Below are 13,446 nucleotides of genomic sequence, written 5' to 3' on the forward strand. Positions count from 1 at the left end.
TGAAGTAAATACCTGACTGAGGATAGCCTCTTTAAACTGTTTGCGTCCTTTGCGACCCTTGTAAGACAGTATCGGTGGAGACGGATTGTTTGGGAGAGGATTACCATAAGTAGCACCCAATTCCGGAAGAGCTGTGTACACCCAGACCTGGAGAGCTTGCGCAAACCCATTAATAGTGTAACAACCCGAAATATCTCTGCCCTTCACAAAGTCCATCAGCACCTTAAACGCGACTCTCCCCCATGGATAATTCTCAAACCGTTCTAGCTCCATCACTAGCCTTGTCAGACTAACCCGTGTAGGGGTTGAATACTTTCTCCCTTCAATGTATCCAGTGAAGATGGCAAGGTATGCGAGCCGCTTGCGATCATCCTGAGACCACCCTTCGCATCTCTCATATGCTGCTATTATCTCCTGAGTAGATGGCCCAGCTTCGACATGAACTCCCAACATCTCCCAAAAAAAAGTCAACTCCTTTGTAACAACACAGTGAGGTCTCTCAAGGTCCTCGATGTACTCGCAGTTTATACCAGTGAGGTTTTCAAACTCTAACAGTGAAAACCTCACAGGTTGTGGACCAACGAGACTTCACAGCTCATACTTCTTCTTTATGTCCAGCTGGAAACCGAGCATGTAGTGAACAAGCCTTGAAGCCCAATCAAATCCCAGCTCTTGGAACTTGTTGAAAACTCCCAACTTCGACTCCTTCGGCTCTTCATATTCGTCATCATGAAAAGCTTTCTTTAAAGCAGCATGCAACGTCCAACAGCATTCGTCATCGTAAGGATTAAATTCTTCCCTGTCAAAAGCCATCGTAACTTCAAGCTTCCTTCCTCCCATGTAACTTCCATTGAGTAGTAAAGCCTTCCTATGATCTTCTTTCAGATCAATGAAAGCAAATCAAGAAAATGTTCAAAAAAAAAAAAATGAAAGCAAATCTGGAAAAAAAAAAGAGAGTAATAAATATCTTGGTTTGCATTTAACTTGAGTTATCACAAGTAAGGGTGTAACACTTAAAGGGAACAAACACCCTTGTGATCTCTCCACATGAACCAAAATGTTCAATCAATGCCTTTTCGACATCATATCCCTACGCATGGACGGATCATATCCCTTAACCAAAATGGTATGCTTATTATTTGGTTGATAATCCCGTGCCAAAGCACACTCTCTTTTGATTGTAGACTTTTCTTTTGGGGTTTCTTTCACCTACACATGGATCAACTATAAAGTGTCAAGCAAGCTACAAAAAATAGAAATAAAAGTAAACACTTATATGATGTAAGAAACATATACCAGTAGGTTCTTCATAGTTCCAGCCATTGTCAATAATATCTCCTGTTGTTTTTTCATAGTTTCAGTCATCTCTTCGATAGATTCTCTCAACTCTATGATTTCCTGCCAATAAAAGAAAAAAATGAATAAAGAAAGCAGCAAAAACAAATCTTACGAGCTGTAAAGGCGTGGTTAGAGAATCTTATTAACATCATAAGCATCTTCAATGGTAGAAGTCAGTCTATCAATAGCGACATGATTAGCAGCTATTTTCTTGGAAGCTCGAACATTTTTCACTGACATAAAAAAGAGGATATGAGTTAAACTAAATTTGAGTATACATGATACAGTCAACTATTGGGATCAGGACTACTGGTAGATTCAGTTCGACCAAATTATAATAGTTTGCACTTTGCAACAAGCTAAAGAAACTGTATCGACTGTTAATCATCTCACTTGTTTCTCCAAATTGGAGATGACTGATGAGTTTAAAGTATGATCAGAGTCAAGAAAAAAAAATATTAGCCAAGTCACTGGTTTATACAAAGCCAGTATCCAAAAGGATCTGTATCAAATAAATGATCTCCCAAATTGCAGATGGTTTTAAATACGATATGAGAAAATAAAGAAAGAGCCGCCCAAAAGATCACTATCTAATTAACCTTTGTGCGAATGCTCGGTGTCCTTATTCGCGTTATGAACGGTGGATTTCTTGCGCTTCTTTTCGCCTGAAAGAGCACATAAGGTTTTTGACAGGAAGTGGCAAAGAGATAAAATTCCAACCCAAAAGAAATCCAGCTTACTACCTTTCGTGGAATTGCTAAGGTCATGTGCATGTTCAACCTAACAAAAGAAAAAGAAGCAAAAGAAACCATTTATAAAAAAGTTACTAGATTTTGATGCGCGGATTTATTTTCCTTTTTTTTTTCAATTGACAAATATTTAGTAAATGTCATATTTCATATATTTGTGTTTTATTTTATAAAAGATTTAAACTTTTTATTTTTTTTATCGTGTTTCATTTTAAATGACTATTTATATTTGAAAAATTAAACTTTATTTCTTTAATGAATTAAGTTGGTATAAGTCTGATAAATTAATTTCATTATGTGGTTAATATTTATAATAAAAAAAATTATATACTTTTAATAAAGATTTATACTTTTCAATGAAAAAATTCATTTTTTTATGAATGCTTAACTTATATTAAGAAAAGAAAAAAAATAATTAATAATGGTTGAAAAAAATTATTTGAACTTGGATTCAATGGCCAAAAAAAAAAGTGAGAATTGAATCTGATTTCTTAATCGGCCCAAATGGTCCAATAGAGATCTGAAGTGGACAGTGGGCTAGATCCAAAAAATGACTCAATATAGATGTGTTATTAATATTACTTGATTACCCTTAATGAAACATGCAATGTTAGTAAATAAAATGACAAGATAAGGTAAAAAGGACAATAGTATCATGATTTAATTGTATAGATTAAAAACTGAGTAAATAAAAAGAACAAAGAAGCTGAAAATACATCGGTAGATGTGGAGCTTTTCTTGAGCCTCGTGTTCCCTTTGTCTATGATAAGTTGTTTTTAGCCTAAAACCCTAGACTGCGTTTGTGTATAACCTTCTGTTCTCATCTAAGCTAGGGTTTTATGGGCCGTGATCATAAAAGTATATGGAAACCCGTTAGAACTTCTTTTTTTTTTTTTTTTTGGACAACAACATTTTGAACTACTAAGCTGATCCAATCGATTCAGCAAGCCAAACCGGTGGGATAGAATCGACATAAAGCATAGCTGAAGGAGAACTTCTTGCACCACGTGCAAGTTTGTCCGCCAAGGTGTTTTGTGCTCTTGGAATATGTCTGATCCGAAAGTCAGGGAAGAAAGTCTTACTGCGACTGAATTCTTCCATGTGTGTAGAGAAAGCTGGCCATTCTTCAGGTGTCGACACCATCTTCATCAATTGAGAACAATCCGTCGCAAAAACTACATCAAAAAATTGTAGGGTCTTCATGCACTCCATTGCCCAAATTAGTGCTTCACACTCAGCATGCAGGGGTGACAGGCTTCTACGAAGATTCATCGCCCCCATCATAACATCTGTCGAGCCACTCTTTCGGCATAACCACCCTTGTCCTGTAAATATGTCATCTTCTTTCCAGGCTCCATCAATAGAACAAACTCTAGTATTTTCCAAAGACGTATAATCCGTCTGTTGTAAGTTCTCACGTTGGGAATTTTCCAGAGGTCAGTTCACTAATAATTGAGCCTCCATCCAAACCGTACATTCCACATCAGCCAGCCGAAGAATCTCCAACGGGTTTCCATTCCTGTTCGAGTAAATCTTATCATTTCTTGCCTTCTATATATACCATAGTATCCAAGGGAAATAACTAAAGTCATCCTCCTTCGGCAGTCTCCAAAATAGATAATCCATACTGGTGAAAACCGAAGATGATGGAAAAATTGCCGGGGAGGACGAGATCCTCGAAAGTGCCCATGTTTGTAGTGCTGGGGGACATTCGATTGAAATTTATTTATTTATATTTATTTCTATTTATTTTCATTTATTTCTATTTATTTTCACGAAAACCTCTGTTATTAAATTGAATTTTTTTAAAAAAAATAAACTTGTCAAAATAAGGATAGGAGAATACAAATGTGAGAAAATTGGAAATTGTACTATACTAGATTTTATACAAAGAAAGTCATGGACATGATTTTTTTTCCTTAAATTCTTTTAATGCTAAGTTTTCAATAAGTTAGTATAAATATCAAGCTAAAATATTAAATAATTTTAAATTTTATTAATTTGTTTTTTATACAGATTTTAATTTTATTTTACCACTATGATTCTTTGAAAGTTTCATTTTTTAAAAAAGATCTCAATTTTGTTAAAAATATGACAAATCATCATTCTAAATTATTATTTTCGAAAATTTCAAAATTTACAAAACATTTGAACTTAATTAAATCAATATCGGATATGGTAAATAATTAGCAAAAGTTAAGACATTTAAAATAATTAACTTAATATCTATAATAATATTTTGAATTTAACATAAAATTAACAAATGACAAAATTTCCAAAAATTATTTATTTCAAAATAAAATAAGAATCGACATTACATGTGTGGTATTGTTGGCATAATAGGTTAATTGGTATGTGATTAAACCCTTAATCATATTAAGAGGCCTAAAACGTAAAAGAACCCAACAAAGTGTCAGTCTATTTGCTTGGTCTAGAAGGTGAGATAATCACAAAATAAAAAACCTATAAATAGAAAGAGCGAGAAAAAGGGAAAATGGATAAGAAAATGAAAAGAAGATTGAAATAACTCTTCAAGAGAATCAAGGGATGGCTGATCTGAAGGGACTATATAAAAATGACCTTGGGCTTTCAAGCAAGGGATTTAGAGACAAAATACTTAAGAGATGTCTGCTAGCTTTAGAGAACTTAGGGTGTAGCTGGTTAGACTAGCGAATTTAAGACTTGGACGTTTTTCAGCTTTGTTCTATTGCTGACGAATCTTACGATATCTTGTGTAATTTATTCTAAATCACTTTTTTTTGTTATAATCAATAAAACGTTTTTGTGCATCTTTGTCATATTTAATGTCGTTTTCATTCTCGTTTTTCTTGTTTAAGTGGTTGTCGCAAAAAAATCTAATTCTTTGAAAAAGGTAAAAAATTTCTTAGAAATTTTGATCGTGCGAGTTTCAGCTCCCACATGCATTTTAAAATTAAATGATAAAATAAGTTAGAATTTTATATATAAATCCAACATATCCTGACCATGGGACGAGTCTAACTTAATTTTCTGACCAATTCTCCCCATTCTCGCGCATGGTCCTGCCGACCGAAGATGTTACAATATAAACATAGGCTTTGAATGGTAATAACGGATTGAGCGGTGCGGGATAAGCGTATTAAACACTGCGGTACATTCTAACTGCAGTTTATATAATAGAAACACATGCTACAGAACAACTGCGGTTCATCTAAAATAAGCAGTTCAAAGCAAAGTATGAATGATATATATGAAAAGTGTCAACACGGGATAATATATATATATATATATATAATATATTTATATTTTACAAACTAAAAATCAGTGATACTAATATAATTTTTAGAAATATAAATTTATTTTAAAAAGTAATTTATATATCTGAAATATAAAATTTAATAAACTATTAATGAGATTTATAGTTAATTATTTTATTTAAAAAATTATAATTGCGCTAGTTTTCTTTAAACAAAATCAAAATAAGATATCTGAAAATATTTTATTTAATTTATAAAACTTTACAAATTAAGATAGCACTGATACTAATATAATTTAAACAACTATTTTATTTACTTAATAAAAATATTTTGTATATATGAAATTTTTTATAAATCATATTCACATATTTCCTCATCTAATATATTGTATTGTCAAATTTCAAAGTGTAGCAGTCCTCGTTTAAATGATCTTATTTAACGATTTCGTTATTTTGAATCCTTAAATTAAAATCTTATTGTAAATATTTTATTATAGCTATGTATTGAGTAATATATTTTAAAAATAAATCTTCAAAACTATCTATAAGTGATATATTTTAAAAATTATTTTGATGAAATTGAGTGAACATATTTGTATTTATATAGAAAACAATATGTAAATATGTAAAGATAATATAAAGATCTAGTAAACAAAAGTATACAAATCTATTTAGTTAATAATTAAAAGTTAACTAAAAATAGATAATCACTCATAAAATATTTTATTGAATATATATATAGTTATATATACATGTTGTGAATAGGCACGGGCGTTCGAGTCTTCAGGTTGGGGGAGTTCTTTTCGAGTTCGGGTCCTTTGGTCCTAAACATTTGCACCCAATAGGTACTTGTAAATTTTTGGCACGGGTTCAGGTCGGTTCTTCTTGGGTTCGGGTCTATAATTAAAATACACGTAAAATACCAGTAATTTTTAGGTACATATCAGGTCCATGTCGGGTTCGGTATTAAAGATGAAACCACATCAAATTTAGTCAAAATCTATCATATATATCTAAAATTTTACAAAATAAATTTAAATAAACTATTAATAACTAAAATAAAACATTTTTAAACACTCTATATTTTACATTTAAAGTTTCATATTACATGAAAATATTACAGAAATAATAACAAAGATTGTTTACAAAAACATATTTCAACTAAATCGTAAAATAAAATATAGGAAATAGAACAAAAAAATCATAGTTTTGGATATTCATATTTTTAAGTCGGATATGAATCAGTTCTTATCGGGTCGGGTCTATTTGGATCGGTTCTTTTCAGATCTGGATCTATTCGGATAGGTTCTTTTCGGTTTTTTCGGGTAAAAGAATTTTGGACCCAAAAAGTACTTGTAAATTTTCGGTCCGGTATCGGGACGGGTATTTTTGGATCGGTTCCGGTTCGAATTTTTGGGTTCTGGTAAAATTCCCAGGAATATAATATAAAAGAAAAGGTGCTACTATTGAGATTTATACTATCAACATTCAAATTGTTTTGTAATAGTTGACAAAAAAATAAATCTTAAAAAGGAATTTTACTTTGAATTGTAAAAGTAAACACACCATTTTTGCTTCTTTAGCTTTTAGTTGCGTTTTGTCATAGTAATAGTACCGCAGTTAGCATTTCACTTTTATTTTATAATTTTTAATTAAAATTTATACGCTAAAAAGTTGGATGAATGGAGGCAGCTTAGTCCCGCACTGTGGAATATGCGGAACACTGTAAACATTCATAGCAATACAGACATCAATAGAATGCAATATCTCGGGGAAAAAAAGTCACACAATGCTTGTTAAAATGAATGAGTGCAGTAAATGTTAGCTGGAACATCATAACAAGCTATCATCTTCACATATTCGCAACGGCAAATCTCCAAAATAGCATCTTTCTAAGTTTATATCACAAAAATAGCATTCAAAAATTAAAATGACCAAAATAGCACCTTTCTAAGTTTATCCTTTGAAAATTTTAATTTTTTTATTTTTCAAAATTTGAAATCTTATCCCCAAAACCTCATTTCTCAACTCTAAACCCTAAACCCTAAACCCTAAACCCTAAACCATAAACCCTAAACCCTAAACTCTAAACCCTAAACCCTAAACTCTAAACCCTAAACCCTAAACCCTAAACCCTAAACCCTAAAATCTAAACCCTAAACTCTAAACTCTAAACTCTAAACCCTAAACCCTAAACCCTAAATCCTAAACTCCACCCTTTAACTCTAAAGCCTAAATTTGTGACTTTTGATAAAACATTAAGTGCTATTTTTGTGACTTTTGACCTTGAGTGCTAGTTTGGGAACAAAAACTTGATTTAGTGCTATTTTTGTCTTTATCTCTATTCGCAATGCTCCAAACTCAATAAATGAGTGTACTAGAATTGCAGCTGGTCCTGTATGAGTGATTTATGACTTCTTTCAATGTGACGGAAGGTACTGGTTAGCGTTCACGTGAGACAAGAAGAAGAGGTGTTCATTCGTCAATGTACCACAGGATGGTGTGGGGGTAATATTTTAGTTGAAATTGGGCAACAACAACAAAAACGTGCGCTTTCTCCTTTTCACTTATCTTGAAAACAACAAAAATAACTTAACAACCTTTGTGTCTTTTTGCACGCTCATTGTTTAGCGAGAAAGTGAATTTTGAATTCATTTTGCTGATTAGTTACCTGAGAAAGTATCACTATTAGATATCAACCAAATTCGTGGTATTAGCGTGTATCTTGGCCTCTCATATTTGTCTAGAATTATTTTATGGGAGATTATTATTGTTGGAGATCAGATTCACACCATTAACAAAATCCATCAAGCATGCATTTTATTCGACCTAATCCTTCTTTTAATTTTCTTTTTTGACGAATTGAATGTAAAAAAAAAAGAAACGAGATCTTGCACAACTTAAAAGGAAAGTGTTCCCCGTTACTGAACCTTATAAAAAGGGACTGAAGTTGCAAAAGAAAACGATCCATAAACTTTACAAAAAGCGGCACAATACTACTTTTTTATTAACCTAGAGTTTTGCAAACTCTATATTTGAAGTTTCAAGGTGTTCTTCTCCAAAAACAAAACTTCAAATTTAACTTCAAAATTATTTGTAATTTACACTATATTCCTTATATTTTTCATAATTAATATAAATCCATAAAACTTTTGTAAATAATTAGCACATATATAAAAATATGATAGTAATATTAATTAATAAAATCTTACACTAAAATTAAAGATAGAACCTTTTTGAATATTTAAATGAAATTTAAAACATGGTTTTATATCCACATAATCACAAATTGAAGCGTAGTAGATATTCAAATTGCTTAACAATCCAAAATCCGCACCTTAGCGGCACAGTACTTTGTTTAACAAGTTTTAGTTTTCACCGTGAATTAAATCTTATAAGGTCTTTGTGGTGACATAACTTTATTTCGACCAACAACTTCGTAATTGCCAAATTTATCATTAATGACGAGGTTTTTTAAATTACATCAGTTTTTTTTAATAATCCTAGGGATTTCAAAAGTTCTCTAGATCCAACAACTAATCCTACAAAACCTTGCTTTCGAATACGGAACTAGTCCATTTAAATGGCATGGCTAGGTGGCCAAGATGAATCAAACTCATGGCGAAAGTTCCAGTTGGAACTTCTTTACCAATAAGCCAAAACGACTTGATTAACAAATACATCAATTATTATTATCTAGAAACATTTAAACTACTATATATTCATTCCCTTTCATAAATAGTATCATTTTAATATTTTTACTATTATACAAAAATTATTATTTTAAAATTTTAATACAGTTTATATTATTTACAATTTAATATTAATTGTAATTAAAGTTGTTTTATTTTATAAATAATTTTATGTATTTAAAAAATTATTAGTTAAATAATTATAGTTATTAAGTACATAAAAGTTTTAATAATTCTTTTTTTAATTTATGTGAAAGTATCAAAACAATATTTTCACGAAATGAAAAAATATATACTATTGTATACTTATGATTTTCATTCTTGGATTAATAATATCTGGTAGCAATATACTATGTTTATCACAGTGTATATATATATCAGTTAGCGCATCACCACTAATGAACCTAAAAATTATTTTACTGGAAATATTTCAATAATAAATCATCAATTTAGATATAATAATATTGTTTAAATTATTTTTATGAAATTTTTTATAAATATTTTAATAATAAACCACAAAACATATAGAGAAATACTCTGAAATAATAATAAAATTATTTTATTAATTTTTTTTTAAAACAAAATTGCCAAACAAAATTTATCAAAAGATATAAAGAAACATACTCCTAGGGTTAATGGCTAAGAATAGGGTTCATAATTTTGGAGATAGGTTTTATGGTTAAGAAATTAATTAGGGTTTAGAATTTATGATTTAAGATATAAAGTTGAAAAAAAAATATATAAAGTTGAAAAAAAAATATTTTTAAAAAATATTTAAAAATATTATCATATTACATGTATATTCTTTAAGGAAAGTAATTTTTTAAGGAATGCTATTTTAATAATTTTTCCTTTGTCTACAAATTTATGATAAAAAATATTTTTGCATTCTTAAGAAAAATTGTCAAAACATATATATGATTCAATGGTTTGTGCTATTGCCGTCAGGGCCAGCCCAGAGGGAAAACCACCCAAATCATCGATTAGGGAATCCAAAATTAAAGGTTATATTTTTGTTTGAAAATGTTTTATTGGTATTTACAAACATGTAGAGGTTTTTATCTAAAAATTACTTATTGGACATTATTAATTAGTTAGAATAATGTTTATGGACTTTTCAACAATATTTATAAATCTGTTAAAGTTAAATATATTATTGATATTGCTGTTACAATTCACCAACTGAAAGGGTTTGTATCATATTTTCAAAAATATCGGAAGATGGGTTTTGAGGAAGCAAACGCTAAGGCTAGGCAAATTGGAAAAAAATATAGAGACTGAAGCTGAATTTTCTAGAGTATCATTAGAAGGAAAACACACTATGATGAAGACATTGAGATAGTTTATAAAATTTGGTTATTATCACTAGTGGAGATCTTTAGGATTTATCTTCATTTAAAAACTAACATATGCAAGTTCCGATACTTTAAGGGCATCATGTTTGAATATGAAAGCTTCCTTACAAAATAATACACATTCAGACATAGTTGGTGATGATTTATTTATAGAACTAAAGATTCAGTTCCTCAAAAAAAAAAGAATTAAAGATTCTTTGAAAATCAATACATTGTGGAAGTTTGAAAGCCTTTTGAAGTGTTTGATTTTTTGAAAAAAAATGGAGGATTATTATCAAAACAAAGAAATTGCTTATCGTATTTTGTTGACAGTTCTGGTAGCGATCGCCACAGTTGAAAGAAGTGTTTTTTGAAGTTGAAGCCGATAAATAAATATATGCGGTCTGTCATGCTCAAGAGAGGTTAAATGAGTTGGTTATGTTGTCAATTGAGATGACTACGGTTGAAAGACTTGACTATATGAGTTTTGATAGATGATTTTACGGAAAGAGATGCAAGAAGAGCTATATTTCAATAATAAGTGTCCTGGAAAGCTAGTTTTCGTTATAAACAGCATGGATTTTGATTTTTATGAAACTTTAAAAGTTTTATATCATTTTATGATTTTAATAAAATATGTACAAGGACATAGTTTTAAATTTGGGTTAGGGCAGTATAAACATGAGACTGGCACTGAGTGTCGTACCGTGATACCATACCAGATTAAAATCTCTAGTAATATTTGGTTATCCACTTTTCACATTGATATAAGTAGTCTTACGTTTCATAATTTTCTACTTTTTAATGTGAAAAAGTAAATTTTATCTTCTTTCTAGTATATTGATATATATATACGGAAATTTGCCGAAAATGACTCAAAACTTGATTTTAATTATAAAAGTGTACCTCAAATTTAATCAAATGCAAATGTAACAAAAAAAAGTAGTAAAATTACAACGAACCCTTTATGATCAAACAAAAAACTTGTATTGAGTTTTACTAATATAACCGTCCGCGTGAAAATACCTTTTTGGAAGTCTTTTCGTACATTAGATCTTAAAAATCATTTAAAATTTCCATAAAAAATATTTATATGGGAGAAAAATGAAATTATGTAATAATAAACATTTAGAAATGATGAAAACTTAGATTTACTTATCATCATCTTCTTCTTTCCCTTCATCTGAAACTTCATTAACATCTTCACATGCTTGCTTTCCATCAATGTTGGCATCATTAACAATCCTCATCTTGCCTCGGTTTGATACACAAAGACGTACATTATGCGTTTTACATATCTTGATTAAGTTCTAAACTCGTCTATCACTTGTGACATGAATAGGAGGAGTATCTGGTGCCATATGTTGCATCATCGCGTCTGGTAACAAGTAAGATAACTCTACATCATCTATGTTCATGTCCATGTTATAATCTTCTTGAGCAATTTCAACAAGTTCGGCACGTGTAGAACCATCACTGAAAAAACCATTATGGCTCCTTTCACATTATTAACCGCAAAATCCCAACAATTATCTTTGACCACCCATTCTCCATTGACTATGTGTAACTGACGAATCATCTGCAAAATAATCAGATTAAAACACATTAGCAAACATAGAACATCAACTTAAAAAAATTGTTTGTAACCTCGTAATTATCACCAATTAAGTTATGAATTACACTCAGGAGTTCCAATATTGACTAATACACATGAATTAATAAGAAAATATTAAAAATTTATTTTAAGTTTTGAGAAAATTGAAGTTTAATAAAGATTGACGTAGAAGTCTTCCGTTTAGGTCATTTTTGCAATTGCAAATTTACAAAGGAGGACTTCTTAAGAAGTCTACTGTACATCAAACATCTAGAGAAGTCTTCCTTTGTAAATATTGGCTTACTTTTGAATTTTAAAAATCCTCGAAAATACCAGAGAAGACTTCTACATAAATTGCAAAACTAACATGTTTATCCGAGAAGACTTCTCGAGAAGTCTTCTCGTTTTTTTGTTAACAAAGAAAAGTTAGAAACAAACAAACAAAAACAAACAAAAAAGTCAATTTCAAAACTAACCTATGCATTGACTAGAAGACTTCTCTAGAAGTCTTATTCGCGAACAGATCTGAAATAAGAAACAATTTCATACCTTGAACCCGTGAGATGACTTGCTTAGCTTATCCAAGCATCCAAAACTTCACCACGAAAGCTACCAACTCGTTAATGACCAAGAATCATTAGCTTCAATGTCTCTATGAACCTTACAAAGTTTGGAGTCAAAATCTTGGGGGTTTAGAATGAATTTTGAGAGAAAGTGAAAGAGATGTGACTTGTGTGCATAAAAATGAGATATGAAGAGAAAAAATGATTTTTTTGGTGCATCAAAAGCTTCAAATTGGTTGTTCATGGTGGTTGGTGCATTGATAGCAATATTGTAAATACTCGGTGAAGATGAGGATGATAGAATAAAACATTCATTTTCAAAAAAAAAAAAATAATGTCATTTTCGTGAATAAATCGAATTTCTAGTGTAAATAGAACAAATGAAAGTTTAAAAAAAAGCATGGATCATTTTTGTTTTTATTTCAAATTTTGAGTCATATTTTGAAAAACTCCAATATATATTATTTTCTTAACTAAATGTGTATTTACTGAGCAGCTTGATCCATTGTTGTGTTGATATTGATTTGTGATATTTTAGAAGAACAAAAATGTGGAAACAGTTATATAGAGGAGAAGGGCAGCAGCATAAACAAAAGAATGCAATTTGGATGAAAGAAATTAAAGAAAAAATACGTCAAACGAAAACAGAAGAATGTAAAGAGAATAAAAACAAAAATAAAATAAAATATGTAAGAAATTTCAGAGATTACATTAAAAAGGGCCAATCGAAAGTGGAGAGAAAACTGAAGGGGATTGTATGAATCTTCTTCTTTATGAAGCATCTCAGTCTTATCAGATCTGGAAGGAGTGTAACCGTGTCTTCCACAAGCAAACTCCTGCGCATAAAACTCAGTTTCTTTTGATCTGATTCAGCATGTGTTTGAAGTACCACATTAATTAGGAAAATTAGTATACAATAAGTCAGCTGAAAAGGTGTATTC

The 13,446-nt window shown here is 30.4% G+C and overlaps 1 protein-coding gene across 1 annotated transcript; it reads right to left on the minus strand.

Annotated features, from left to right (window-relative positions):
• Window positions 1-955: 955 nt before the first annotated feature.
• LOC106359816 lies at window positions 956-3,230 on the minus strand. The gene is made up of 5 exons (XM_022696562.2): window positions 3,042-3,230; window positions 1,938-2,118; window positions 1,486-1,571; window positions 1,297-1,398; window positions 956-1,209 (listed from the first exon to the last, which is right to left on the minus strand). Exons 1-5 carry the CDS (start codon window positions 3,228-3,230, stop codon window positions 1,066-1,068), a joined length of 702 nt encoding a protein of 233 aa, XP_022552283.2. The 3' UTR covers window positions 956-1,065.
• Between the last annotated feature and the right edge of the window lie 10,216 nt (window positions 3,231-13,446).

The sequence above is a fragment of the Brassica napus genome, chromosome C2 (assembly GCF_020379485.1).
Source record: "Brassica napus cultivar Da-Ae chromosome C2, Da-Ae, whole genome shotgun sequence".
NCBI classification, from domain to species: Eukaryota; Viridiplantae; Streptophyta; class Magnoliopsida; order Brassicales; family Brassicaceae; genus Brassica; species Brassica napus.